The sequence below is a fragment of the Podarcis gaigeae genome, assembly GCF_964106915.1.
Source record: "Podarcis gaigeae genome assembly, chromosome: 13".
In the NCBI taxonomy this organism is placed as follows: domain Eukaryota; kingdom Metazoa; phylum Chordata; class Lepidosauria; order Squamata; family Lacertidae; genus Podarcis; species Podarcis gaigeae.
This window is the reverse complement of record NC_139689.1, coordinates 24,238,638-24,263,207: the sequence shown is the minus strand read 5'-3', so window position 1 is coordinate 24,263,207 and position 24,570 is coordinate 24,238,638. Positions and strand designations below refer to the sequence as shown.

At 44.2% G+C, this 24,570-nt stretch overlaps 1 protein-coding gene across 2 annotated transcripts; it reads right to left on the bottom strand.

The window, feature by feature from the left end:
• Positions 1-1,366: 1,366 nt before the first annotated feature.
• On the bottom strand, positions 1,367-24,389 carry LOC310829553 (von Willebrand factor A domain-containing protein 5A-like). Of its 2 annotated transcripts, none has more exons than XM_083708169.1 (19): positions 24,057-24,199; positions 20,716-20,812; positions 20,338-20,540; positions 19,297-19,519; positions 18,303-18,475; positions 13,969-14,158; positions 12,897-13,078; positions 12,475-12,563; positions 11,750-11,894; positions 11,164-11,243; positions 10,971-11,085; positions 9,342-9,506; positions 9,081-9,184; positions 8,170-8,375; positions 6,534-6,725; positions 5,010-5,161; positions 4,361-4,484; positions 2,047-3,885; positions 1,367-1,643 (listed from the first exon to the last, which is right to left on the bottom strand). In XM_083708169.1, exons 2-18 carry the CDS (start codon positions 20,753-20,755, stop codon positions 3,806-3,808), a joined length of 2,463 nt encoding a protein of 820 aa, XP_083564295.1. In that variant the 5' UTR covers positions 20,756-20,812; positions 24,057-24,199; the 3' UTR covers positions 1,367-1,643; positions 2,047-3,805. The 2 variants fall into 2 exon arrangements, with proteins under 2 accessions (XP_083564295.1, XP_083564296.1); XM_083708170.1 differs by having other exon boundaries at positions 1,369-1,643; positions 14,044-14,158; positions 24,057-24,389.
• Between the last annotated feature and the right edge of the window lie 181 nt (positions 24,390-24,570).

Below are 24,570 nucleotides of genomic sequence, written 5' to 3'. Positions count from 1 at the left end.
CTTTGGCCACCTCATGAGAAGAGAAGACTCTCTGGAAAAGACCCTGATGTTGGGAAAGATGGCGGGCACAAGGAGAAGGGGACAACAGAGGATGAAATGGTTGGATAGTGTTCTCGAAGCTACCAGCATGAGTTTGACCAAACTGCGGAGGGCAGTGCAAGACAGTAGTGCCTGGCGTGGTCTGGTCCATGGGGTCACGAAGAGTCGGACACGACTAAATGACTAAACAACAACAACAACAATTGTGGAGGAACAGGAGTTTTCGGACTTGACAAATGATCCTGTGAAAAGCCAGATTTGGAAAGAAAATGTTTGGTTTGGTTTGGAAATGGGGGCTGGATTGATCCCCCAATGCTGGGATGTCTGGACTTTTCAAGCATGGTAATGGGCCATGAGATGTTTGGGACCGTGGGGGCTCTTAACCTTGGAGGGCTTTTGAAACATGCTCTTAAATACCACATGGAATTCAATGCTGAACATGGAAAAGGGGCTGATATGTCGAGAAGGGCTAAAAATATTGTTAAGCTGGAGTTACCATCAGCAAGAGACAAGGGAAAATATAGCTACGAACATGAAGAAGAGCTACGGAAGGGGCAAGGAAGAGACTTGAAGGCCTTGGATATAAGGTTGCCAGTTTAATGTGATAATGAGGACTGACAAAACCCGGAACCAGGAAGGGACGCTGGATGAAGATCAGACTTATTTGCATTTTTCTTTTTCTTTTTATTAGAAGTGTTTTATAATAATTGATGAGCATTAGAAAAATGTTGGAATGAAATTATTTGGTTTTAGTAAAAATGGTTAAAGAATTGTGAAAGAATGTTATAAGCTGGTATGGACAAGATTTAAGTTTTAAGTTTTAAGATTTATCTTACTATAGAAAGATAAGATTAAAATTGTTTAGGGTAATGCAATGACAGAACTTTTTTACAATATGGAAAGGATTTGCTGGGATAATTAATAACTAGGATACAAAGAAAGGGAGGAGGAGGAGGTCTAAGAAAGAAGGTGATGACAGTTGAGGATTTGGAAATAATGAATTTGTTTTCTTTTTTTTCTTTTTTGTAAATGTTTTTAATTGTGTTGTATTGTTGATTTTTTTCTTTTTTTTATCTATATGGTGGGAGGGGTTTGTCTTTTTTCTCTTTTTAACTTGTTAATTATTTTTATTTTTGCACTTTTTTCTGTTTTTACTTCACTCTGTAATACTTTGAAAATCTCAAAAAATATCATTCAAAAAGAAAAAAAAGAAGAAAAAAAAGAAAGAAGAGGGAAGACAAGGGGATATAGAATATACAGATCTTAAGGAACTTGGAGAAGGGTGGGAGGAATGGGGTGCAAAGAAAGCTAACACATAAACTTCCCATTCAGCCTGCTGAGTACTGGACCACGCTGGCTGTATGCACAAATGGTTGGGCTTGTTTTTCTCTTATGTTCTGGTATCTCAAGAGTTGGTTATGCAAAGTATTCCTGTTCATGCCCAGGACACTCTAACAGCTACATCTTTCTATCTTCATATACTTGTGATCCCCGTGTTCTCCAGGCACAGAGTGCCATCTGGTGGTCCAAGCAATGCTTGCCTGCTTGGCATACAATTTCTTCTAGCCCGATCAATTCAGCGGTCTCTGTGCGGAAAAAGTTTGCTTGACAAAAAAGCATTGCAAAGCCAGAGAAACCCAAGTGTAGTAAACCGCCCCGCCCTCCCCAAATGGCAATTTGCTGGCTCATTTTAATAAAGTAGGGGAATTGGACTATTTTCAGTATCAGCCACAATTTAAATTGCAATTAATGAGGAAGAATGCCTCTTCTCAGTGTGTTAGACTGACAGCAGCACCTGATTAGTCTTTCCTAACCTCTATTTAAGTATGTTCTAGTGACTAATGATCAGTCCATGCTGTAGGTCAGGCCTGTGGCTGGTTGGCGGTGTGTGTGTGTTAATGCATGTGTACTTTTCAGTAACAGCATGTAAAATGTATTTCCATGTTGAGCAGATGCAGGGTTTTTTTTAAAGCTGATGGGTAAGAATAAAGTTTGGAGATCTTAAACTTAAAAAAAAAAGCATAAGAGGAAGTTATACCTTTCAATATGACCCAGTTCCATTCCTTGGTAAGAGTAAAATTAGAACAAAATACCATCACAGGTTGATGGCGAGACTTTGCTCTGTCTGAATCCATCTCAATTTACAGACAGGGTCATGCTACAGCTACACCATCTATTACAAACCAGCCCCATTCAGCAAAACAGCTCTGCTCAGCTGAAAAGATACAAAGTATCTGCTTATCTGTAAATCACACTACAGGATTTGTCAATTGCTTGCAGATACTTTCAATCAGTCCCTTTTCCCTCAATGAAAGCTTTGTCTGTTGACAGCAGACATTGAACATGGGAATACCTGCATCACTGGGCAATTACCCTTTCCCCAATTTGCAAACTTAAAACTGAAAGGTTACAAAATGCAGATCAAAAACTCAAAACTCAAAAGACTGTAACAGTACAAGAAAACATTATAGGTGTCAAAAAGACCATAATGCAAATGGTAGGCAAATCCCTCGGAGGACACTTCATAATCAGGGCATCACCACTGAAAAGGCTCTCTCTGGCCATCATCTGTCATGCCTCATTAGGTGGGGAAACCTGGAGAAAGGGTTCTCTGATGACCTTAAGGACTAGGCACATAGAGCTACAGAAGACAGTCCTTCAGGTAACCTGGCCCAAATCCATTTGGGGCTTTAAAGGTTAATGACAGCACTTTAATTGGGCTTGGAAACTGACTGAGCTGCTTCATATGTAACACTAAGTCGAACTATGGCTGGCCATGAGGATTTCTGGGGAGATGGCAGCTGCTGCTCTGTCCTGCTGCTGTGAGCTAAGTAATGGTTTGGGGCTCAGCAGGTCATTCAAACATGCTGCTATGAATTAAGCCATGGTTTAGGTCAGTGGGTTGTTCAAATGTGGCCCCATGGTTTGTCTTGCCCCAGACCAACCACAAGCTGTTAATCTAAGGTTGATCTCAGTTTAGTAGCTCTTGGTTTGTTTGAAGAAGAGAGACTATGTGCTAGGGCTTGGACAACACACTAAGCCAAATCAGAACTCAGAACAGTGTAGCAGCAGCAGGAGTGTAGCAGCCACAATTTCCTCTCCAGGAACTCTCACATTTCCACTTACATGTTGAAGAGAATTGTTGCTTCCACAGTGAATGACTTTCAGCACCCACCTATACAACATTCATTCTCTTTTTTAAAATTAATTTTTATTGAGTTTTCCATATTTATCATAATCACATTTTGTTACATACAACAATACCCTTAAACATTGCTCAAATGAGCACAGACTTCCTTCCCTCCCTCTTTCTGACTTCCGAACATCTTTACTAAATTCTTAGCATCCCTATAACCCCCTTTTTACTTTCTGACTTCCTATTAACATTTCATCTCATTATATGTAAATCAGGTCCTTATGTTCACATTACAAAACATTTCAGTATACAACATTCATTCTCAACACATCCGACCCTCTCCTCTGCTGTGTACCCTCTCCTCTTCTTAAGGCAACAAGACCTTTAATTAATTAATACATTACATTACATTATATTATATTACATTACATTAATGTAAGGCAGCTCCAGAGGAAGGAAACTCCAGTGCTTTTTGCAGCGAAGCTATGGCAGCATCAGAAACAAGCACACAGCTTGGGACTGATGACACCCTAGTGGGAATACAGCTGGGTACACTTGGAGGGGGAAAAAGAAGAGTGAAGCAGAAACTTCAGTTTTAAAAGGCACAGAGAGAAAATTGCAGAGAAAAACTCAGATTTCAAAAACGTCCGGGCTCACACCGCTTCCAAGCATTGCATTGCCGGCCTTTACACACTCAGCCAGCTGAAGCCCTGCAGACAAACAAATAAGCAGAGTTAGTTAGGATTTATCAGTGCCACTCACCTCACTGCAGCCTGTGCACAAGTAGCTTTCAAACAGGCCTGTTCTTTTTTCTCCATTCTATGCCCTCCCCATGATGGAAAAATGGGGACATCCACCTCTGAGTTGGAGATGAAGAGTGTGTGCCTTCTGCATTAGCATTTGTTTGGAGAAAATCTCTATGGGGGGAGCTAGGGAGTAGCAAGCTATGCTGCCCAGACTGGAGCTCTAGTGGTGGGGCAAGATTTTTTCTTTTTAGTGTGGATGCTAAATTCACAAGAAAGAGGATTGGGCTGGACCCAAGTAGGGATCAAATAAAAGTTTAAATGAAGCATTGGTTGGACTGGGGAACAGAAGTGTTGTCTCATCTTCAAGCTTCAGCCTCTCCATCATTCTTCCTCACACCATCCTAAGCCCGCCCGCATCCCGCTGCCCACAACAACTCACCTGCGGTTGCATGGAGCCAGCTGAGAGCTTTAGCTTCCAGTAACTCCCACTCATCCTTCTGCTCCATGGCATTGATGTGGAGCCATAGGATGGCCAGCACTGTTGCCCATGCGTTTGGGGCCACCTGGTAGCGAGAATCAGGAGTCAAAAGAGAGAAACATTGGACCCTGGTCACTCACTGGTCCTGCACATGCATGGCAATGCTTAAGCAAAATAAAACCATGATTGAGTGTGACATGTTGGAACTATGGTTACAATTTAGCGACAACCCAGGTTATGAAGCCATGGTTTGAAGCAGGTTTGAAAACCATCGTTTACCTTACTGCTCATTCAAACATCATTTCTATGGAGGAAGCCATAGTTAAGGCAGTTTCTCCAACCTTTCTGCTTATAAGATGAGAAATAAGCCTCTCCTGCATCTCATTCTACATGATCTCTATAGAGGGGCTTTTGCCTGGCAATCTAAACCCTATGGCTTCATATGTATATATGTATGTATGTATGGCAGAAAATTATGGTTAGTGCTACCACATCCCCTTGTTATACGCCCCAAAATCATGGGTGGCCATTTATATCCACAGACATCCAGTCAGATTGCTGTTGCCACTCTGCTCCCAGTAGATGCCACTGGTTCTGCCACAAAACCTACCTGGGCAGGTGATTTGCTTGAGATCTCAGCCTCACTCAGGCCTAGGATGCTGGCCAGGTCAGAATCAAGTGGCCAGGAGCCATCAGCATTCTGCAGAGATACCAGGTTCAAGAAAGGAGATTCCTCTTTCTTGGGGGTGGGCTCAACGTCCTCTGCAAAAGAGCCATTAAAAATATGATCAACTTTAAGGCAGCTAGTTTCAAAGTGAGTCAGCTGAAAGCAATCTCCCTTGAACAGCTGATACTGAGGAATAAAGAACAAGGGAGCTCCATTGCACTCGGTACCCAGTTTGAAAGTTTTGTGAAACTCTCTGGCTGGAAGCAGAATGATGGACCTTTCATCTGACACAGAAGTGTTACTAAGGGCTTGATGGGTTGACCACTTGGGCTTGCATGCTTGCTGGAAACAAGTACAGTTGCAGTATAGTATGTTCTCATTATGTCCAGTTTCTATCAAAAGATGGGAGGAGGTATTCTGTACCAGCTGAAGCTTCTCAGCTCCTGTACAAAAGGCAGTCCCACAGTGTGTAGAGAAGGCTTCAATCTCAAGGTTGCTGAGAAAAGCATGGATGGTACTTCCTTCATTGCACTGGCAGGACAAGTGCATTCCTTTCCATTAGTATACATAGGACAATAGCTGAGCCAATGGGCATATTGTTTCTGAGAGCTCATCCACACCTTGTTCTCCTTGCTGCTTTCCTTTGGGAAACCCCATGGTTTAGTACTGAATCAGAACAAATGGAAACTGAGTTTTCCATGGATTGATGTTTGTTCTGATTTACCATTAGAGAGTGGGTTTTCCGGGGAAAAGTGGCAAAACTGTTGCCTTTGCACAGGACAAGCAGAAAACTGCTCAGACTCATGTTTTCCAGGGACGGGGCAAGCAGGAGTGTGGATGAACACTGACTCTCCCTCCTAACTAGACATCTTATCACCACCTGGCAGAGAAGCCCTCGTCCTGCATTTAAGGAAATTCACCAACATCAACACTTCTGATATGTGTTGCCACATATCCGGATTTTCCCGACTTTCAAGCGATTCCCATCCAGACACTGCTTTTGACGGCCGAATCCTGGCAATGTTCAGGAAATTCCAGATGTATGGCAACCCTAACATAGCTTGTCTATTACAGGGGTGGCCAACTCCCGAGGGACTGCAATCTACTTTCAGAATTAAAACCTGACAGTGATCTCTGGTCAAAGTTGTTGAAATTTTTTTGGAAGTATGAGATAGCCCATTTTATAGGGCTTTTTTTTTGGGGGGGGGGAGGACTTTTAAGGGATTAGTTGCTCACCAAAACAATGCTATGAAAGCACTTTTCCATTACAGTTATCAGGAGAAAATCCAGGCAGGGGAGAGGGGGCGGGGCTGGGTGCTCTTAGGCAAAAGCAAAGGGAAATGAGCCCGCAATCAACAGCCATCGACTGCAACCTCCCGGGATCGACCTGTTGGACATCCCTGGTCTATTAGTTTGACAGATGTTTCCAGTTTCCACTGTTTCCAGTATCTGCCCTGCAAGACTGACCGCAAAGAGACTCCGAACATAAGGTGTCTTCAACCTCATTCATGCAAGCAGCAGAGCAAGCGAGGAGAGGACCTGGCATACTGCACATCATATACATAGGTGCTCCTCCTCCTACTAGTCTGCTCCTCATGCCGCTCATGCCAACTGAATGCATCACAGCAGGTCCACCAGGTGCTGAAAAGGGCAATAGATCTAGCAGGAAGAGAAAAGACATAGCTCATGTGATTTTTTTGGTTGCTACCTTCCAGGATATAGCAAGTTTATTTGTATCCTCCCAGTCCTCCAACAAGCTCAGGGTTTTCTAGACCTTGACAGCAACTGCAATGAAAGCCCACCTCTCTTACAGCAAGTGTGCAGTGGGGACACTGGAAAAAGTTCCAAAAGAATAGTTCAGACTTCACAACAAAAGATTTGTTGTCTATCTACTCCTATCTTTACACTGGCCTAGGAGCACACTCCTCCATCTCTTGAACATCTATATCTTACTATCTGCATTAAAATGTAAGGCTGTCACCATGCAGTCCCCATTAGAGGATTTGCAGTGCCTCATCACAATCCTGGATTTGCATGGAGTCAGGGTGGGGTAGGGGAACAAAGGAGAAGACAGGAGAAGCAACCCCAGTGGCTATTGCACAGGGGCGAGAAGGCATGAATACTAACAGGGGGAAAGTGGTTCTAAATAACAGAGGTTTGAGTAAAGCAGGGACGGAGAATAACGGAAAGGAAAAATGTTATTTCAAACAATGGCAGAGGTTTGAGTAGCATGAAGGGGAGTAAGCTGCAGTTTAAAACAATGTTTGAGTACAGTGAGAAGGGGCAGAAGGGAGAAGGGAAAGGCTCTGTTCTGTATAGCACCCATCTGTTATTTCTTCTTGTTAAAACTTAAAAAAAATAAAACCCTCAGTGCTCCTCCATACCTGCTTTACTCAAACATCTAAGGGAGGTATGAAGGGTGGTGGCCTTTTCAATGGTGGCCCCCCTCATTTATTGAATGCTCTCCCCAGGGAGGCATAACTATCACTAGCTGTTTGTAGGTGCCAGAGAAAAACATTCTTATTCATTGAGGCCAATGGATCTTAATTTTAGTGAGGTGTGTGGTAGAGTTGGATGTGAATTTTTAGCTGTATTGTTCTTGTTTTTAAAGTTGCTTTGAGTTTCATGTTTGGAGAAAACGAGCTGATAAATAATGATAATAACGATGATAATTTTGTGTGCAAAATGCTAAACAACTGATGATTTGAAAGGGAACTGATTTGAAACTGATCACAGTATAGTGGTACCTCGGGTTAAGAACTTAATTCGTTCTGGAGGTCCGTTCTTAACCTGAAACTATTCTTAACCTGAGGTACCACTTTAGCTAATGGGGCCTCCTGCTGCCGCCCTGCGATTTCTGTTCTCATCCTGAAGTACCTCTTAACCAGAGGTACTATTTCTAGGTTAGCAGAGTCTGTAACCTGAAGTGTCTGTAACCCGAGGTACCACTGTATTTGAAATGAGCTCCCTGAAAGCACAATCAAATCAGCTCCTGGTCATCTGGACAAGTTCTGCTAGATGCCACTAAATAGATGTGATGACATTCAACTAAACTTTCCCTTAGTGACCAGGGCTCTCCCACAATACATCTCCTTGAACTCACATGGATGGGGAACGTCTCGGCGGGTGAGGGGCCCTTGAAGTGGCTTGCCCAGCTCTGTGTTAATTCCCACATAGGCGGTCTGTGAACACACTACCCCTGAACTCAGGCTCGTCTCCAGAGCCAGGCGTTGTTTTTCCTTTTCCTTCTTCCCGACCCCCTCCAGTTCCTGCAGGAGGGCCTGAGCTGCCAGACGGTGAACAGGGAGCCTGCAGAGAGGGAAAACAGGGAGCATGGAGAGAAATGCTGGGACCATTTGGCATGCTGTAAACCTCTTAATATATTCTTCAATCCAGATTCGCCAATGGACAGGGAAGACTGGATTTGGATGGCCAACTCGCTTGTGAATCAGAGGAGAGCATTCCACAAACTGGGGGCCACGGAAGAAAAGGTCTGTTCTCGTGTTGCCACCTTCTGGATCTCTCATGAAGGAGGCACATAAAAAAAGGGTGTCAGAAGATAATCTCAGAGTCCAGGCCGGTTCATATGGAAAGCGGAGGTCCTTGAGGTATTGTGGTCCTGACCTGTTTAAAGCTTTATAGGTCAAAATCAGCACTTTGAATTGGGCCTGGGAAGTAAATTGGTAGCCAGTGCAGTAAGACCAGAATCGGTGTAATATACTTAAACCGTCTTGCCCTGGTGAATTCTGGAATAGCTGATTTTTAAAACTGTGTCTGTTTTAAAGTAAGGCTGTGAAATTTTCTTGGTTTTCTTGTTTTATCTTTTGTAAACTGCTTGGAGGATTGCTGTTGTTTTTGTTTTTTACAATCAAGTAGTGTATAAATTAAATTAAGCAAGCAAACAAATAGTAAAATGAGAGCTTTCCAAGTCAGCCTGTAATTACACAAAGCACACCGTGTTTGTCAAAAGCTATGGAGTGGAGGGCAGAGGAAATATAATAGGAGAAGTCATACCTGTCACTCTCCTGAGCCTGGAGTGAGAACTTCATTGTTTCTTTGAAAGTCTGGTCTTGGAACTGGTACTGAAGAACAACAGTCCCTTCATTGGAGCCTGAAGACTGGAGCAGAAGAGAAAGCATCAGAACTGGGAAAGGGCAAGAAGCCTTCGGAATAATACCTTCTGACATGAAAAACCACAAATAAAGTCAAGTTTTGGTATTCAGGATAGGAGAGAGGCATTATTCAGTAGTTAAGGTCCTGGTGGTCATTGCTTACCTGATGCTGCCCACGGATCTGGGCATAAATGAGGCAGCGCTGCCCCTGGAAGATGACCTGTGGGCCTGACCCCACAAGCTCAGCCTTCAGACCAGGAGGCAAGTCCCAGCTCAGAGAGATCCTGGTCACGGCTGGCTGCAGGGCCTTCTTCAAAGACTGCAGGGCCTATGGGAAAGCAAGAATTTTGCAATGACATCAAGAGAATATCAAAGTTCCTGTTCAACTATCGCTTAAAAATAAGTTTCTATGTGAGATTGTTTTGAAACTGTGTGAACAGTGCTTGCAAAGGAGTCAGGAGAGGGGCTGGTGAAGATGCCATCTTGGTTTCTCCAAAAGCCACTGAACATAGAATAGAAACCCACTGGAGAGACTCTGAGCAATGCAATGACTCTGCCACATAGGGGACGCTAAAAAAGAATGGAATTGATAAGGAGACAAGAGATGCTATGAGAAACCAATTTCTTTATTCCAACAGAAACTATGGCATTGAGATGGTGCGATGGACAGGAATTGGGTCTACTTGTGACCCAACGACCAGTGTCAGTTGGGGAGTAGATCAGCCAACTGGGAGAGAGAAAGAATGGAATTTAAGTTTGAAACTGACAGTTACTGTCAGGACTGTCAGAAATTGCTCAGGCAGGGATTGCCTAAGGGTTAGATAGGGACCTGGGTTTAGAGATTAAGGGCTTTCTGTCTGGGTGGGCAGAAGGGGTTTCTGGCTCTCTGAGCAGGCTCACGATAGGGCTTATCTGTTAGAGAGAACAGATTGCTTTCAGTAGCTTTCAGTTGAACCTTCTCTGCCCACAGACAGAGGAGGGGTATAAATAATGGGCGGGGTATAAATAATAAAATTATTATTCTTGTTATTATGGATAGGGGAAAACAATGGCCATCCTAGAAATGATTACTCTGTCCAGTGACAGATTGAAAGTGTTAAGGCAGTTATTAACCATCTTTGAAACAAAGTATTGTACCTTGCAAAGGAAACCACTAAGCTACAACAACCCCTTTGCATAGAAACCACTAGGCCCTTCTGCACTCGCCATTTTGTGGGTAGATTCAACAGCATACTGGCAGATTCAGGTTGCACAATTGTGGTTGATTTGTGTAACAAACTCACTTCCTCCCTAAATGATTGGATTTCTTGCAATAAGGAAAACAACAGGAAAACGCACTGGAAAGCGTGAAGTAGCAATGGCTTGATGCAACGGTCATCCAACCTCCCCATTAACAAAGCAGAAGGAAGGTTCAACCAAAAAGGAATCTGGAGACAACCTATGTTGCTTTTTTGCAATGTGTTTTCTAAATGTCCTATAAAGAAACTCCAGCTGTAACTCTAGCTGGGCACTGCTAGCTGTGTAAGGTTTCAACATGCAGTCTAGGAGGAGAGTAGAAGGCTGAGCAAATGATCAATCCAAGGTGCAGCCCTTATGACAACGCCTTATGAATTTGGGCTTCATGGATGCTTTGCAGAAGTAAGCAAATGTGCTATTTTGGTGAGGAGGGATCTATTTTGGTGAGCTGGGATTCCATGCTCTGGTGGCAGGGAGGGATCTAGCAGTGTCCCTACAGCTCAGGAGAGACTGATAAGGACAGGCAGAAGAGGAATGTGGAGCTCCTGAGCCTCACCTTGGCCTGCATGCGCTCCTTGCCTGCGATGAATTCAGCACTGCCTCCGGCCGCACGAGCAATTCCTTTGATGAGGGCTGTGGAGGCCCCTTCACCAATGCCGAAGGAGAAGCACCTGTCAGGGAAAGAGGAGGTGAACCTAGGCCAGGTGCAGAAAGCTGTGAGATTAAGGTTTCCCTCTCCCTTGCCTTACCTGTGGGAGCTGCTGTGACGTCGAACTTCAGCAATGACCTCGTCTGTATTAGACACCTCTCCATCCGTGAACACAAAGAGCTAGAGAGAGAGAGAGAGAGAGAGAGAGAGAGAGAGAGAGAGAGGACAGAGAGGTATCAGAACCTATCCTATTCCCCTTTTGAAGTCCATTTTCAGGGCCCGGCTGGATTCAAACCCTACATGTAAACAGGGAAAACCAGCCTCAGTAACAGCGACCCCCTCCATAGTGCAGCTGACCCCAGTAGCGCACACCATTGGTGCCAATCAACTGCAAGGAAACTCTGTTTGCAATGAAAGAATCAGGGGCTCCTGTTAGCTTCTATGTAGCTACATCTTATATGATGTCATATATGGGGCAGATGGGCATGACATTGGGGGTGAAATGGCCTTGGGAGCCAAATTCTGGCAATGCTGGGTGGAATGAGATGCTCTGGTTGAGGGTTCCTCACTCCTGCCATAAAGGAAACTTCTGAGATCAGGCAAAAAAAATGCTCATTTCAGTAATTCTATTCCCAGGCCAGCCCTGAATACAGGAGAACAATGCCAATAACTACAGGACTCAATACCTGGCGAGGATACCCTTCTCGGCATGGCTGGCTGTAAATGGCCTGCAGCGGCTGCAGAATCTCTGTACCCCCCAGATCAGCTTGCAGCTCCTTCACCCGTTGGAGGGACTTGGACATGGTCTCCTGGGTGTATTCTACACTCTGCCTGTAGAGAGTTTCATAGAGTCAAGGAGGCAAAGGACCTATTTTCCTCCCAAGCTCAGCCAGTTCCCCACCAGGCTTTTTTTTTTTTAACCTCCCACAACACTCCACGTTTCCACCAGAACCAGCTGTTTAATTGCTCCCCTAAAACTCACCCACTCAGATGCATACCCCTCCTCTCATCTGTCAGTACTCAGACTGTGCTATGCCTCATCAAAATAAGAGAAAAGCTATGTTTACTCTGCAGCTAGCAAGGAGGAAGAGAAACAGCAGGACTTGGGGAAGAGGAAGATTTGAGGTAGCCAGAGAGGAGGACAGAATTTCTAGGGGTCCAGGATGTACTGCTTTGCAGATGAAGTTTACAAGGCAGCTTGCGAAAACATCCCTTCTGATTGGGAGAATTTTTTTCAATTCCTTGGTTAAATCTCTTGGGGTGCACATGCACACATGCATTAATAATCATTCTCATTGACATCAAAAGATCAAGTAATGTATCTAACACCCTGCTTTATTCTTTACCAGTGGCCAAACATATAAACAGGTGGAGAAGTCGGAAAGTATAAGGTCTGTGACAGTACACTCACGGGTAGAAGGAGTCATAGGTGGATCCAAAGCCATAGATGTTGAAGTAACATCCCAGAGGGAGACTCTTCAGCAGGAGAATCAGGGTCTCCTAAAATAAGATAAAAGATATAGTTACCATGGATATCCCAACCCACCCTTTGCAAAGGGTTGGACTAGATGACCCTTAGGGTCCCTGCCAACTCTCCAATTCTATTTTTTTATATAATCTTTATTTATAGTTTTCAGTTATGTGAGTGTTTCCACAACTCATGAATTCCAAATCTTTAAACCTTAAATCCCAGGAGACACTGTCAAATGCCAACTTTATAATTCTATGATTACAGGCCTTCCCACAAGGATCCACCCACCTCCAGGCTTCCATTACCCTGTCTTCTCTAAAGCACAGCACTGTCCCTCCCTATGCATCCAAACACGTGGGTACCTTGGCGCTCTGAATGCGCGTAGGTGAATCAGGTGAATCAGAGCTATACTCGGTGTTGCACTCCATGCTGCCAGAGCGATCCAGCAGGAAGAGGAATTCTCCAGTTGCCTTCTGGCCTGGCTTTGGGGCAGGGACGCTGGGGTACAGAGTAAGCAGGAGAGCCGGGTCCCCCATCAGCGAGGCTGTGTTCATTGGAAAACAGTAGATCCAATGGGTATTTGGCAATATGCCCACTTTCTTTCTTTTTTAATATAATTTTATTTGCATTTTTAATAAAGAAACAAAAAAACACACATCCTACATCCCCGTCCTTCAACCCACCAATTATACAACTTTCATATCAATCACAACATACAACTAAATACCTAATGACTCCCTCTTCTACCCTTTACCTGGTTTATTTACTTTTCTACTAAATCATGTATTATTCCAAATTTTTAATCTTCAAATTTCTTTCTCTGTTAATTTCTATTAGCTCCTATTCTGCTGGATTTACTCAAAACCTGCTAGGTTATTTACTTGTTTATACTGCTTAAAATATTCAATAAACATTTTCCAATCTTCATTTATCATCCTTTTATCCTATCCTATTAGTTATATCTGCAAATTCAGCATATTCAAGCATTTTAATCTGCCACTCTTCCCTAGTGGGTACCGTACTCGTTCTCCACCTTTGTAACAATAAGATTCTAGCCGCAGTAGTGGCATATTGTAGTAAATTCTTTTGTTTTTTAGGGACTTCTGTTGTTACAATTCCCAAGAGGAATGTCTCAGGCTTTTTAGGGGAGGTTTTTTTTAAAAAAAATACCTTATTTAATTAATTGTAAATTACTTCCCAGAATTCCCTGATTACTTTACAGGACAACCACATGTGGAAAAAAGATCCCTCTACTTCATTGCATTTCCAACATTTGCCATTTTCTTTTTAAAACATTTTTGCTAGTTTGGCAGGTGTTAAGTACCATCTATGGGTCATTTTTGTTGTATTTTCTTTTAATGCTTAACACGGCGTACGGTTCATATTTACTGTCCATAAATTCTCCCATAGCACATAATTAATATTATGACTCACATCCAGTCCTTTCACCTCTCAGCACCCTTTTGAGTTTCTGCCCCCACGTCCTCTGTTGCCTTAGGCTTTGCTCACCTGGGGCAGCCCCAGGCTTCCCAGCCTCTAGGAGGGCGCTGGGCTTGTGAACATCCTCGTAATATATCAGCAGCTCCACATCTCTGTCAAATTGGTGCCCTTCAGCCAAGGAGACCTTTGGGGTGGCAAAAAGAAGCAGAGCTTGAATGCTGGGCAGAGTTTCAGCCACCCACCTCTAAAGAGCTCTCACATATATTTATGTGTGCAAGACATTTTAAAATATTGTTACCGATTGAGATCTTTAATTCTAAAATAGTGTGTCATGAGAGATCACTGAGGTTACAATAATATATTAAAGAACAGATGGTGGAGTAACTATTTGGTAGAGACAGCTGCCTGCTTTTACTCATGCAGGGAAAGCTCTTGTTTCCTTTCCTTTCAAATCTTCCTCTCAATGTTGGTTTCAAAGAGACCATTTAGTGACTCCCACTACAAACACAGAGTAAAAAAAAACTTTCCCATCCTAAGGGGAATGCTGAGACTTGTTGTTTGTGATGAGTTTGGCTCTTCAGGTCGACAGTGAAGGCCAGAACCTAGGCTAAAGAGGAAGACCAGCTTGTGAGGAAGTGGGGAATACAGAAGGATGTATTCCTTCAAGTTTGGGAGACAACATGGGAATAGCAGACCAGGCAAAAGTGGCCAAGGCAGCCATTGTTAACTTCTCTTTGTACATTAGGCACCAAAGCTAGAGATCTCACAATATATATGCACGTACAGTATGTGTGCACAAAGATGTATCCATCACAAACTTAAGATTAAATTTGTAAAGTAGAACTAGAAAAAAGTAATATATTAAGAATATTAAGGATGAAACACCAAAGACACAATGTTAATAAGAACTCAAAGATTAAGGGATGATGAGTATTGGGGGAGGGAAGTCACACGGGTGTATTATTTGTTTTCTTTGTATCGTTATTATTTTGTATTTTGCATTTTTGATTGATCAATGTACTGTATCTCTGGAATTACACACACACACACACACACACACACACACACAGATGTATCCATACAGTTCAAGGGCATAGTTCAGCCAGGCAAAAGCACACAAAATGGGCACCAAACTGCAGTTCACAGTCCGCTTTCCAAGCTTGAAACATGGGTTGCAGGGGAAGATGCCTGCAGCTTGTGTTCTTAAGCCACAGGAATGCACTCAAGGATCAGGCCTTCTCTCCCCCTTTTATTTGCACTGTAAGGCTTGTGTTCAAAATTGGGAAAGGAGTACGACAAGGCTGTATTTTGTCTCCCTGTTTATTTAACTTATATGCAGAATTCATCATGCGAAAGGCTGGGCTGGATGAATCCCTAGCCGGAATTAAGATTGCCGGAAGAAATATCAACAACCTCAGATATGCAGATGACACAACCTTGATGGCAGAAAGTGAGGAGGAATTAAAGAACCTTTTAATGAGGGTGAAAGAGGAGAGCGCAAAATATGGTCTGAAGCTCAACATCAAAAAAACGAAGATCATGGCCACTGGTCCCATCACCTCCTGGCAAATAGAAGGGGAAGAAATGGAGGTAGTGAGAGATTTTACTTTCTTGGGCTCAATGATCACTGCAGATGGTGACAGCAGCCACGAAATTAAAAGACGCCTGCTTCTTGGGAGAAGGGCAATGACAGGCCTAGACAGCATCTTGAGAAGTAGAGACATCACCTTGCCAACAAAGGTTCGTATAGTTAAAGCTATGGTTTTCCCAGTAGTGATGTATGGAAGTGAGAGCTGGACCATAAAGAAGGCTGATCGCCGAAGAATTGATGCTTTTGAATTATGGTGCTGGAGGAGACTCTTGAGAGTCCCATGGACTGCAAGAAGATCAAACCTCTCCATACTGAAGGAAATCAACCCTGAGTGCTCACTGGAAGGACAGATTGTGAAGCTGAGGCTCCAGTACTTTGGCCACCTCATGAGAAGAGAAGACTCCCTGGAGAAGACCATGATGTTGGGAAAGATGGAGGGCACAAGGAGAAGGGGACGGCAGAGGACGAGATGGTTGGATAGTGTTTTCGAGGTTACCAGCATGAGTTTGAGCAAACTGCGGGAGGCAGTGGAGGACAGAGGTGCCTGGCGTTCTCTGGTCCATGGGGTCACGAAGAGTCGGACACGACTAAACGACTAAACAACAACAACAACAACAAGGCTTGTGTTCCATCCCTTGGTTACACTACAGTAAAGTTTGCTTATGCATATAGCAAGTTAACGCTTGCATCCACTGAGGTTATCACCCCACGACACAGTAAGTGTGGGTGGGAATTTCTGCTTAAAGACAAGTGGCCAGACTTACTGAGCTAGCCTTGTCACATGACAATGAAAGAAAGGGCTACACCCCACCATAGCATGGCCCACCTGATCCAGATCTCCTCATCCTGCCCTCAAAAGCACCAATCCATGTTATGTATTTTCATGTTTTTATTCATTAAAATTCTATCCTACCCTTTCCCCGAAAAGGAGCCGAGGGCATGAAATGAAGCCACAATGCAATATTAGAAAAACAAAGAACACTTAAAAGCATTAACAGCATCTAAAAACAGTTATGTATCCCCGTAGCAAGCAACCCTAAATGTTAATCGCAAGGAAGACTTGATGCACCTCACCAGAGAGGAAATTCCATAAATGGGGAACCACCACCCAAAACACTTTGTCATGGGTCAGGGTGATGATGTCACCAACAGGGCCAACAGCAGCGCCTGAGGTAGTCCATATTGGGCAAGATGCTCTTTTAGGTACATGGGTCCTAAGCTGTGAAGAACTTTGTATGCTAATAATGATACTTTGAATTAGGCTCGGGGGCTCACTGGCAGTCAGTGACTCATACATTATTATTAAAAGGTGCACTTATAGTACATATATTCAGATTATAGGTTCATCATGAGCTCATTCAGGATTCAAGGCCGCACCAGACATGGCATTATACACATTGTTTAAAAATAAAACCAGCCATGCAAGGCAAAAGAAAGAGCCAGTGATGTTGAAGGAAAGCCATATTCAGACAAACAAAAACAATACTGTTTCCTGCCAAATGGTGGTCTCAATAAGAATTGGCCCCTGCCCACAGCTCCCACCTCACAAACTGCAAGGATGGGGAGCAAGATTCCAAACAGGGCTTGTAGTGGTGTGGCAAGGCCACCTGAAGAAGGTATAACAGGTATACCATTGTGCCTCATATGCTACCATGTCCCTTAATAATGCTTAATGTTAATGCTAAGAGTGCCCAAATGACCTAAAGCAGTGGTACCTTAGGTTACATAAGCTTCAGTTTACAGACTCCGCTAACCCAGAAATAGTGCTTCATGTTAAGAACTTTGCTTCAGGATGAGAACAGAAATCGTGCCCTGGTGGTGCAGCAGCAGCAGGAGGCCTCATTAGCTAAAGTGGTGCTTCAGGTTAAAAACAGTTTCAGGTTAAGAACGGACCTCCGGAATGAATTAAGTACTTAACCCGAGGTACCACTGTAATCAAATGCTGTGTCTCTCTCTTGCTGCTGTGCTTGCACAAAGCAGAAAGCTGCGTCTGCAATCTGTAAAGAACATTCCTCGTGCTCATGCAATGGTCACCATGACCTGACAAAGCAGGATGTCCAAAGTTGGATACTTTCCATCTTACGCAAATGACTGATAACAAAAGGGGGGATTTTGGCTTTGCCTGCCAAAAGGGAATTTTTTAGCTTGCTTGCTGATAATAAGGTAGAAGCAATTAGTAATATCCTGAGTACATATATGGAAAAAGCAGAATGATCTTTAAATGGATCTTTAAAAGCAGCGATCTTTAAATAGACATAGGAGGATTTAGGAAGGGTTGTGACCAAGCTCATTGGTTTGATTTTGCTGCAGTTTATGAACATGTAATGCTTAATGCTGTTTGGAAAAAGGTATATAAACCCAAAGCCCCAGAGCTCCATACCCAGTCTTTGGAAACCATTCCGCTGGGTCTTATTGCTGCCAGCAATAAGTACTTTCTTTTTCTCCATTGCTGTGTCTATGATTTTTGAGCACACCTTGAAGGTATCAGGTATTCATTTAACCCTTCGCAACAGTGGTTGCAAGAGTCAAACGCTCCCCTTCCCAAGCCATGGCCCCAATCCAGCTTACTCTTTCCTTTCCTGCTATTTGTTTACAAAGGAAAACCTGTCGTGCGAGGCTGCATATGCACAATGGCACATCTACGTCAGCCATTAGACCTAACCACAGATTTCGTGTACAGTTTCCAGTGGAGAATGAAAGGGAACAAACACAGAAGCTGTTCCATTCACTATCGCACCTGGGCAATCGTACGGTCTTCTGCCCTGTAGCGCAAGGGCTCAAGGGTGCATTTGGACTCCACACGGTTGATGCCGTAAGGTGACTCCAGCGTAGCCCTGAGGCTGAGGGTGTAAGGAAGCGTCCCCTTGGGCACTCGTGGTATGCTCTTGGTGACATTGCCCCCTTCGGTACCTGCAGACAAGAGAACGAGAGTGTCATGGGTTATGGAACACGTCGGTCAAGCTTTCATGAGGAAAATGTTGCAAAAACAACATTAGCTACCATTACATGATATGGTGCTCTAGCACACAAGGGAGGAAGAATAAGGCTGCTAGAAGTGTCACCATGAAGTGGGAACACAGCCGGGATAAGAGTGACACTACACTTTGGCTTAGTTTACATATGCAGCAGAATGAAGACTCAGAATCCCGAGAGTGTATTGTAGAATTTCAGGCAGTCAATCCGAATGTTCTTCCCCATTTATTTATTTATCCATCCATCCATCCATCCATCCATCCATCCATCCATTATAATTTTTAAGAGGCTTGTACATGAAAGAGAAAGGTTGGCAGATAAAGCCCAGCTGGGGATGAAGTACAAACTTTACTATATAGTCAAAGACCTGGTAAAACAACTTAAAACACCGAAATCATGCAGCTTCTAAAACACAGTGTTAAAATATATGGTGACCTCTATAAACCATGCCACAAGTAATTGTAACAAAACACATTCATGGGTCTTTACAGCAGGAAAGAGGAATCTAGCACGTTTCTGTTATTATTTTGTTTGTGTCAGCCAATAAGGAGGTCAAACCCAATTCAAAGGTCTTTCCTGGGTAATTTGGTAGGATGGGAGTAAAAAATAACTCGTCTCATCCTTATATAAGTTGCATACAAATGAGCATATTAGTATTCCCAATGTTCCAAATCCACAGAGTTTAGGAATAACAAAACAGCATTGCAAGAGGCTTGTATGTGGGGCTAGTTAGTGTATTTGGAGGTGCAGGAGCTTACCCTGAGGTGCATAGCGGGGGTTGAGGACAGCAGGCAGGACAAAGCGGATGGCCCCGTCGGGCTCTGGAGCCAAGGCCTGGACGTAGGAGAGCTTCAGCGTGGCCTCCCCATCGGGAGGGAGGTTACCCAGGCTGCAGGTGAAAATGTCACTGGTGTTTTCTTCTCTTCCAAGCAGGAAAGCCTGCCGGCCTTCACTCAAGGCATCCTCATATTCCTGTTCTGCCTGCATTGGGTGGTGAAGAGAGGAGAAGAACATCAGGAGTGAGGAAGGCAAGGACACAGGCAGGTGTGGTCCCAAGAAAGGATTCGCATTTTAAAAACAGCTGTCGACCAATTGGTTACCTACCAGCGAAGCTTCCATGCTTTTGTAATTTTACCTTGTGAAAGTAAATTATAAGCACTGTAGTATCTACACTGTAGTATCTACACTGTGCGGGACGCAGGTGGCGCTGTGGGTTAAAGCCTCAGCGCCTAGGACTTGCCGATTGAAAGGTCGGCGGTTCGAATCCCTGCGGCGGGGTGCGCTCCCGCTGCTCGGTCCCAGCGCCTGCCAACCTAGCAGTTCGAAAGCACCTCCGGGTGCAAGTAGATAAATAGGGACCGCTTACCAGCGGGAAGGTAAACGGCGTTTCCGTGTGCGGCTCTGGCTCGCCAGATGCAGCTTTGTCACGCTGGCCACGTGACCCGGAAGTGTCTCCGGACAGCGTCTTAAGTGAGATGGGCGCACAACCCCAGAGTCTGGCAAGACTGGCCCATACGGGCAGGGGTACCTTTACCTTTACCTTTATCTACACTGTGACTTTAGAATTCATACATTAGGTTAAAATTACACCAAGCTGCAGCAGAAGAGGCCAGGAAGTCAGGCTCCCCACTACAGCAACTAGATGTTGTTAGGCACTCTTTCTTTTAAGGACAACATGTGAGCTTCTTGACACAAAATCTGCTTGTAGGCACAGAGCCCTATTTAGGGAAGTCTCCGCCTCCCTTCTCAAACTGGCCATCCAATGCCAAAGGCCCTGATTCTCCTCAGACCTTCCATACCTGTTTCTTCTCTCGGATCTGGGCCTCAATCCGCGTCCCACCAATCAGGCCCTCAAAGGCATACACGGCGGCTTCATCATCCAGAGGGAAGACAAACACCACCTCCACTGGGGACTTCTCCTCATTGTGGTAGCGAAGCTCAGACACCACGTCAGCCACAAAGCCTCGGACCACCACATCCACAGAGATGCTCTTCAAGGGCACTGGGGCAAGGAGAGAACAAGGAAGGCTCAGTGTCTGGCCCTGTGTACACTTTGGAGAAACCCTCTCCGGTCATCTTGGCTCCCACTGCCAGGCCAGCCAGTTATTTAGGATACCTGGACCTACATCATCACATACCCTAAACTAGAAAGCTGTATATTGTCAATTTAGACTTACCAGGTTCCTCAGACTTTGTGATAAGGCCACAGATAATCATGACTGATGACGACGATGATCTTTGTGGAAGAATTGGTTTCCCAACAATTCAGTGCAACTGTAGAAAACAAAGAATTTTTGGCTAAAGCGATGGAGAGTTCAAGTGAGCGAAGCTGACCCTCTATCAGAAAATTGCTGGGTGTACCGTATTTTTCGCTCTATAAGACGCACCAGACCACAAGACGCACCTAGTTTTTGGAGGAGGAAAACAGGGAAAAGAAGATTCTGAATCTCAGAAGCCAGAACAGCAAGAGGGATCGCTGTGCAGCGAAAGCAGCAATCCCTCTTGCTGTTCTGGCTTCTGGGATAGCTGCGCAGCCTGCATTCGCTCCATAAGACACATACACATTTCCCCTTACTTTTTAGGAGGGTAAAAGTGAGTCTTATAGAGCAAAAAATACAGTAATTAGGAAAAAAGGATTAATAAGCAATGAAGATATGAAAGAATACAGGTTGCCAAGGTTAAAGAGCGGGTGGGAGTTGATTGTTTATCCCGAGGAACTAAAGACGGAAAGAGTTCAAGTGAGCGAATTGGACCCTCTTATTATTTCAATATGGCCATTTTTATACTGTACCAACAGAAAATACCTCAAAAATTGTATGGAAACTTAAAACATTATAATGCTGTTGGATGAAAGAGAATGCTGTATACAATTCTGGAAAAAAATGCTAAAAATGTTTAGCTTTTAGTGGTACACAAATAAGCAAAGGCTTTTGTTGTGAATTCATTACTTGGGAATAAGCACTCTTGTTGGTTCTTGCAAACACTATCACCATCTGTCCTAACACTAATCTTGTTTCTCAAGACTCTGGTCCTTATGTAGCCAAAATGGGACCCTCTGTGCTCAAAAGGGAGGTGACAACAGATGCAAGGGAAGCTCAAGGTTTGCAGAAGTTCAAAACACCAAGCTTTTTAGAGAAAAGAGTGCTTAGGGGAAGGACTCTCCCCTTCCACCCAATAAAGACTTGAGTGGCTCTCAATCCTGTAAGAGGACTCAGTTCCAACCAGTTAGCCAGGATCAGCATTCCACACTCTGTAACATTCTACAGCCAATTTCACTTACAGATCGCAGGCCACATTTTATGCAATGTGCATCTCAGTTCTCATTTAAAGGTAAAGGACCCCTGACAGTTAAGTCTAGTCACGAATGACTCTGGGGTTGCAGCGCTCATCTCGCTTTACTGGCCGAGGGAGCCGGCGTACAGCTTCTGTTGGAAAAACGTCCTGAGAAGGGTGCCAACTTCCCAAGTCTTCGGAGCGTCTCTCTGGTGGTCCTCTCTGGTTGTAAATCTTCTTCAGTCCAGAGAGACTGGTAATAAGCGACCCTTCTCTCCTAAAAAGAGCACGCCAGTCTTCTGGCATATCATAGCAGAAGAAAAACACAATCGTAGTTCTAAAACTACTTTATTTACAGTCTTATATACAGAGACTCCATCAGTATGTCTGTGCTCTCTGAACACCAGTACAGAACCTATGACACACACAGAAGTGAAACCAACCTTCAACAGTACTCAGGAAGGAAGAAAGATATAATACAGACTTCCTTTCTCACGTTCTCTTAAGACACTCACATGATGTATACAATCATAGGACCACTTGCTGAAGCAGCTCGGATAGATAAAAATCCTAACAGATCATGTGGCCAGCATGACTAAGCCGCTTCTGGTAAATCACAGCAGTGCATGGAAACGCCGTTTACCTTCCCGCCGGAGCGGTACCTATTTATCTACTTGCACTTTGACGTGCTTTCGAACTGCTAGGTTGGCAGGAGCAGGGATTGAGCAACGGGAGCTCACCCCATCGTGGAGATTCGAACCGCTCAGTGGTTTAGATACAGCGCCACCCACGTTCTCATTTACCTCTCTTTAAACACAGGACTGTGAGTCTAGGGAGGGTAAAGGACCTCAAGGGGTTACAATGAGATTCTGTGTTTATTGAGATTTCTTGCCTGCTCCCTGGAGGGGCCAGTAGCATTGGGAAATGCCTTCCAATTTCCACTGCACAAGGAAAGGTAGGGCTTGGGGTCAGCTACGGAACAATGCAAATCACTAATCCAAATAACTACTCCATAATGCAAAACCACAGGCACACCTCATGACTACTGAGTCACCCTTGAGATCAATATGACAGAATTAACTGTTCCATAGAAGAGCTAGTTCAAAAGTGTTTAGGTTCCTGGGTGGAGCTGCAACAAACACTCCCCACCCTTAGTCAAGATGTGCTATTGCCCAGGCAAGGTACTGTGGCACCTAAAGGAGAAAACCGTATAAGCAGAAATTGGTGCAGCTGCAGTCTCTCCCTGGCCATTTTTTTTAAAGCTAACAACTTGCTGCTTTTCTATGGCACACAAATCCAGCTGCCTGAGGTGCCTGCCTCACTCTGCCTAAAGGTAGGGCCACTCTGCAACTCCCCGCCCCCCAGCCACTGCAGGGCATAGGTGTCTAACCCTGGTTGTACCACAGGAAAAACATCCACAAGCTCAGGAGAGGAAGAAGAGGCCATGAAGAACTTCTGAAGTTCTGAAGTCTCACTGGACTACATCACAGTCCCAAAACATCTCTTCACAGCAGCAGCAACACAGAATGCACCTCTGAGCACATGCAGAGTGCCCGTTGGTGAAACCAGCTTTCTTAGGCTCCAGAATTAGGACGCAGAGTTTTAGGATGAGATTTCCAGGGTTCTAGGCAGAGTTGTCCACACACGCTACACTTAGAAAATAAAACAGGAGGAGAGAGATCAGACCTACCAACCACATTCTCAATACAGTGGTACCTTGGGTTAAGTACTTAATTCGTTCCAGAGGTCCATACTTAACCTGAAACTGTTCTTAACCTTTAGCTAATGGGGCCTCCTCCTGCTGCTGCGCCGCCGGAGCACGATTTCTGTTCTCATCCTGAAGCAAAGTTCTTAACCTGAATCACTATTTCTGGGTTAGCGGAGTCTGTAACCTGAAGCGTATGTAACCTGAAGCGTATGTAACCCGAGGTACCACTGTATTGCAGAAAGGGAGATTCCTAGTCAATCGCTGGCTGTAATAAGGCAAAAAGGCTCAAGAAGCAGTAAATATATGATAGAATATTGATCGCCAGGGTTAAAGAGTGGGTGAGTGGTGAGTGTTTATTCGGAGGGAACAAAGATGCGGGAAGGGGGATGCAAAAGGGGATTTGAGTCCCAAACAGATCCAGACGCAAATACTTAAGGTAACGGGGATCCAGATAATCTAGTCGGGGCTGAATTTTTGTTTACATGAAAGAGAGAGCGATGCTATGAGGAAATCAAACGCAGTAAATCCTTTTCTTACCTCAAAGCGCCAGCAGACCTCGATCGACGTCCTTCCTCCTCGACTTGCTCTGCAAACAGCGGAGCTAAACCGAAAGTAAACCTTTCTGAGCTGAATGCAGAGGGACTTCCCGTTACTCCCTCCCCCGGCCAGGGAGTGTCCACAAATTCCTTACTAGATACTTGTGCGAATTTTTCCATTCCATCTTTAGGCCATTAATCTTAAAGTCATGGTGTCCTCTTGTTTTTGTTGTAAACATGAGCCCTGTCCTTTCTAGGTTCTCCATCGGTAGGAGAAAATAACAGAGGCCAACCAGAGAATATTGAGAAGCAAAGCAGCTAGTAAGCCTGATCTTTATTAAAGCTGTTGCAACAGGGTGCTCCTCCCATACGCAGGAGAGAGGAGGAGGACTTGCAATATTAGAACGTGGAATAAAGATGGTGTCGCTAGAGGAAGCATCGTTTGAGCTCTGTCTCAGTTGTGCGGTTTTTATTAGTTTTCACTAGTTTTATCAGCTTTTTATTATCTTTTATCA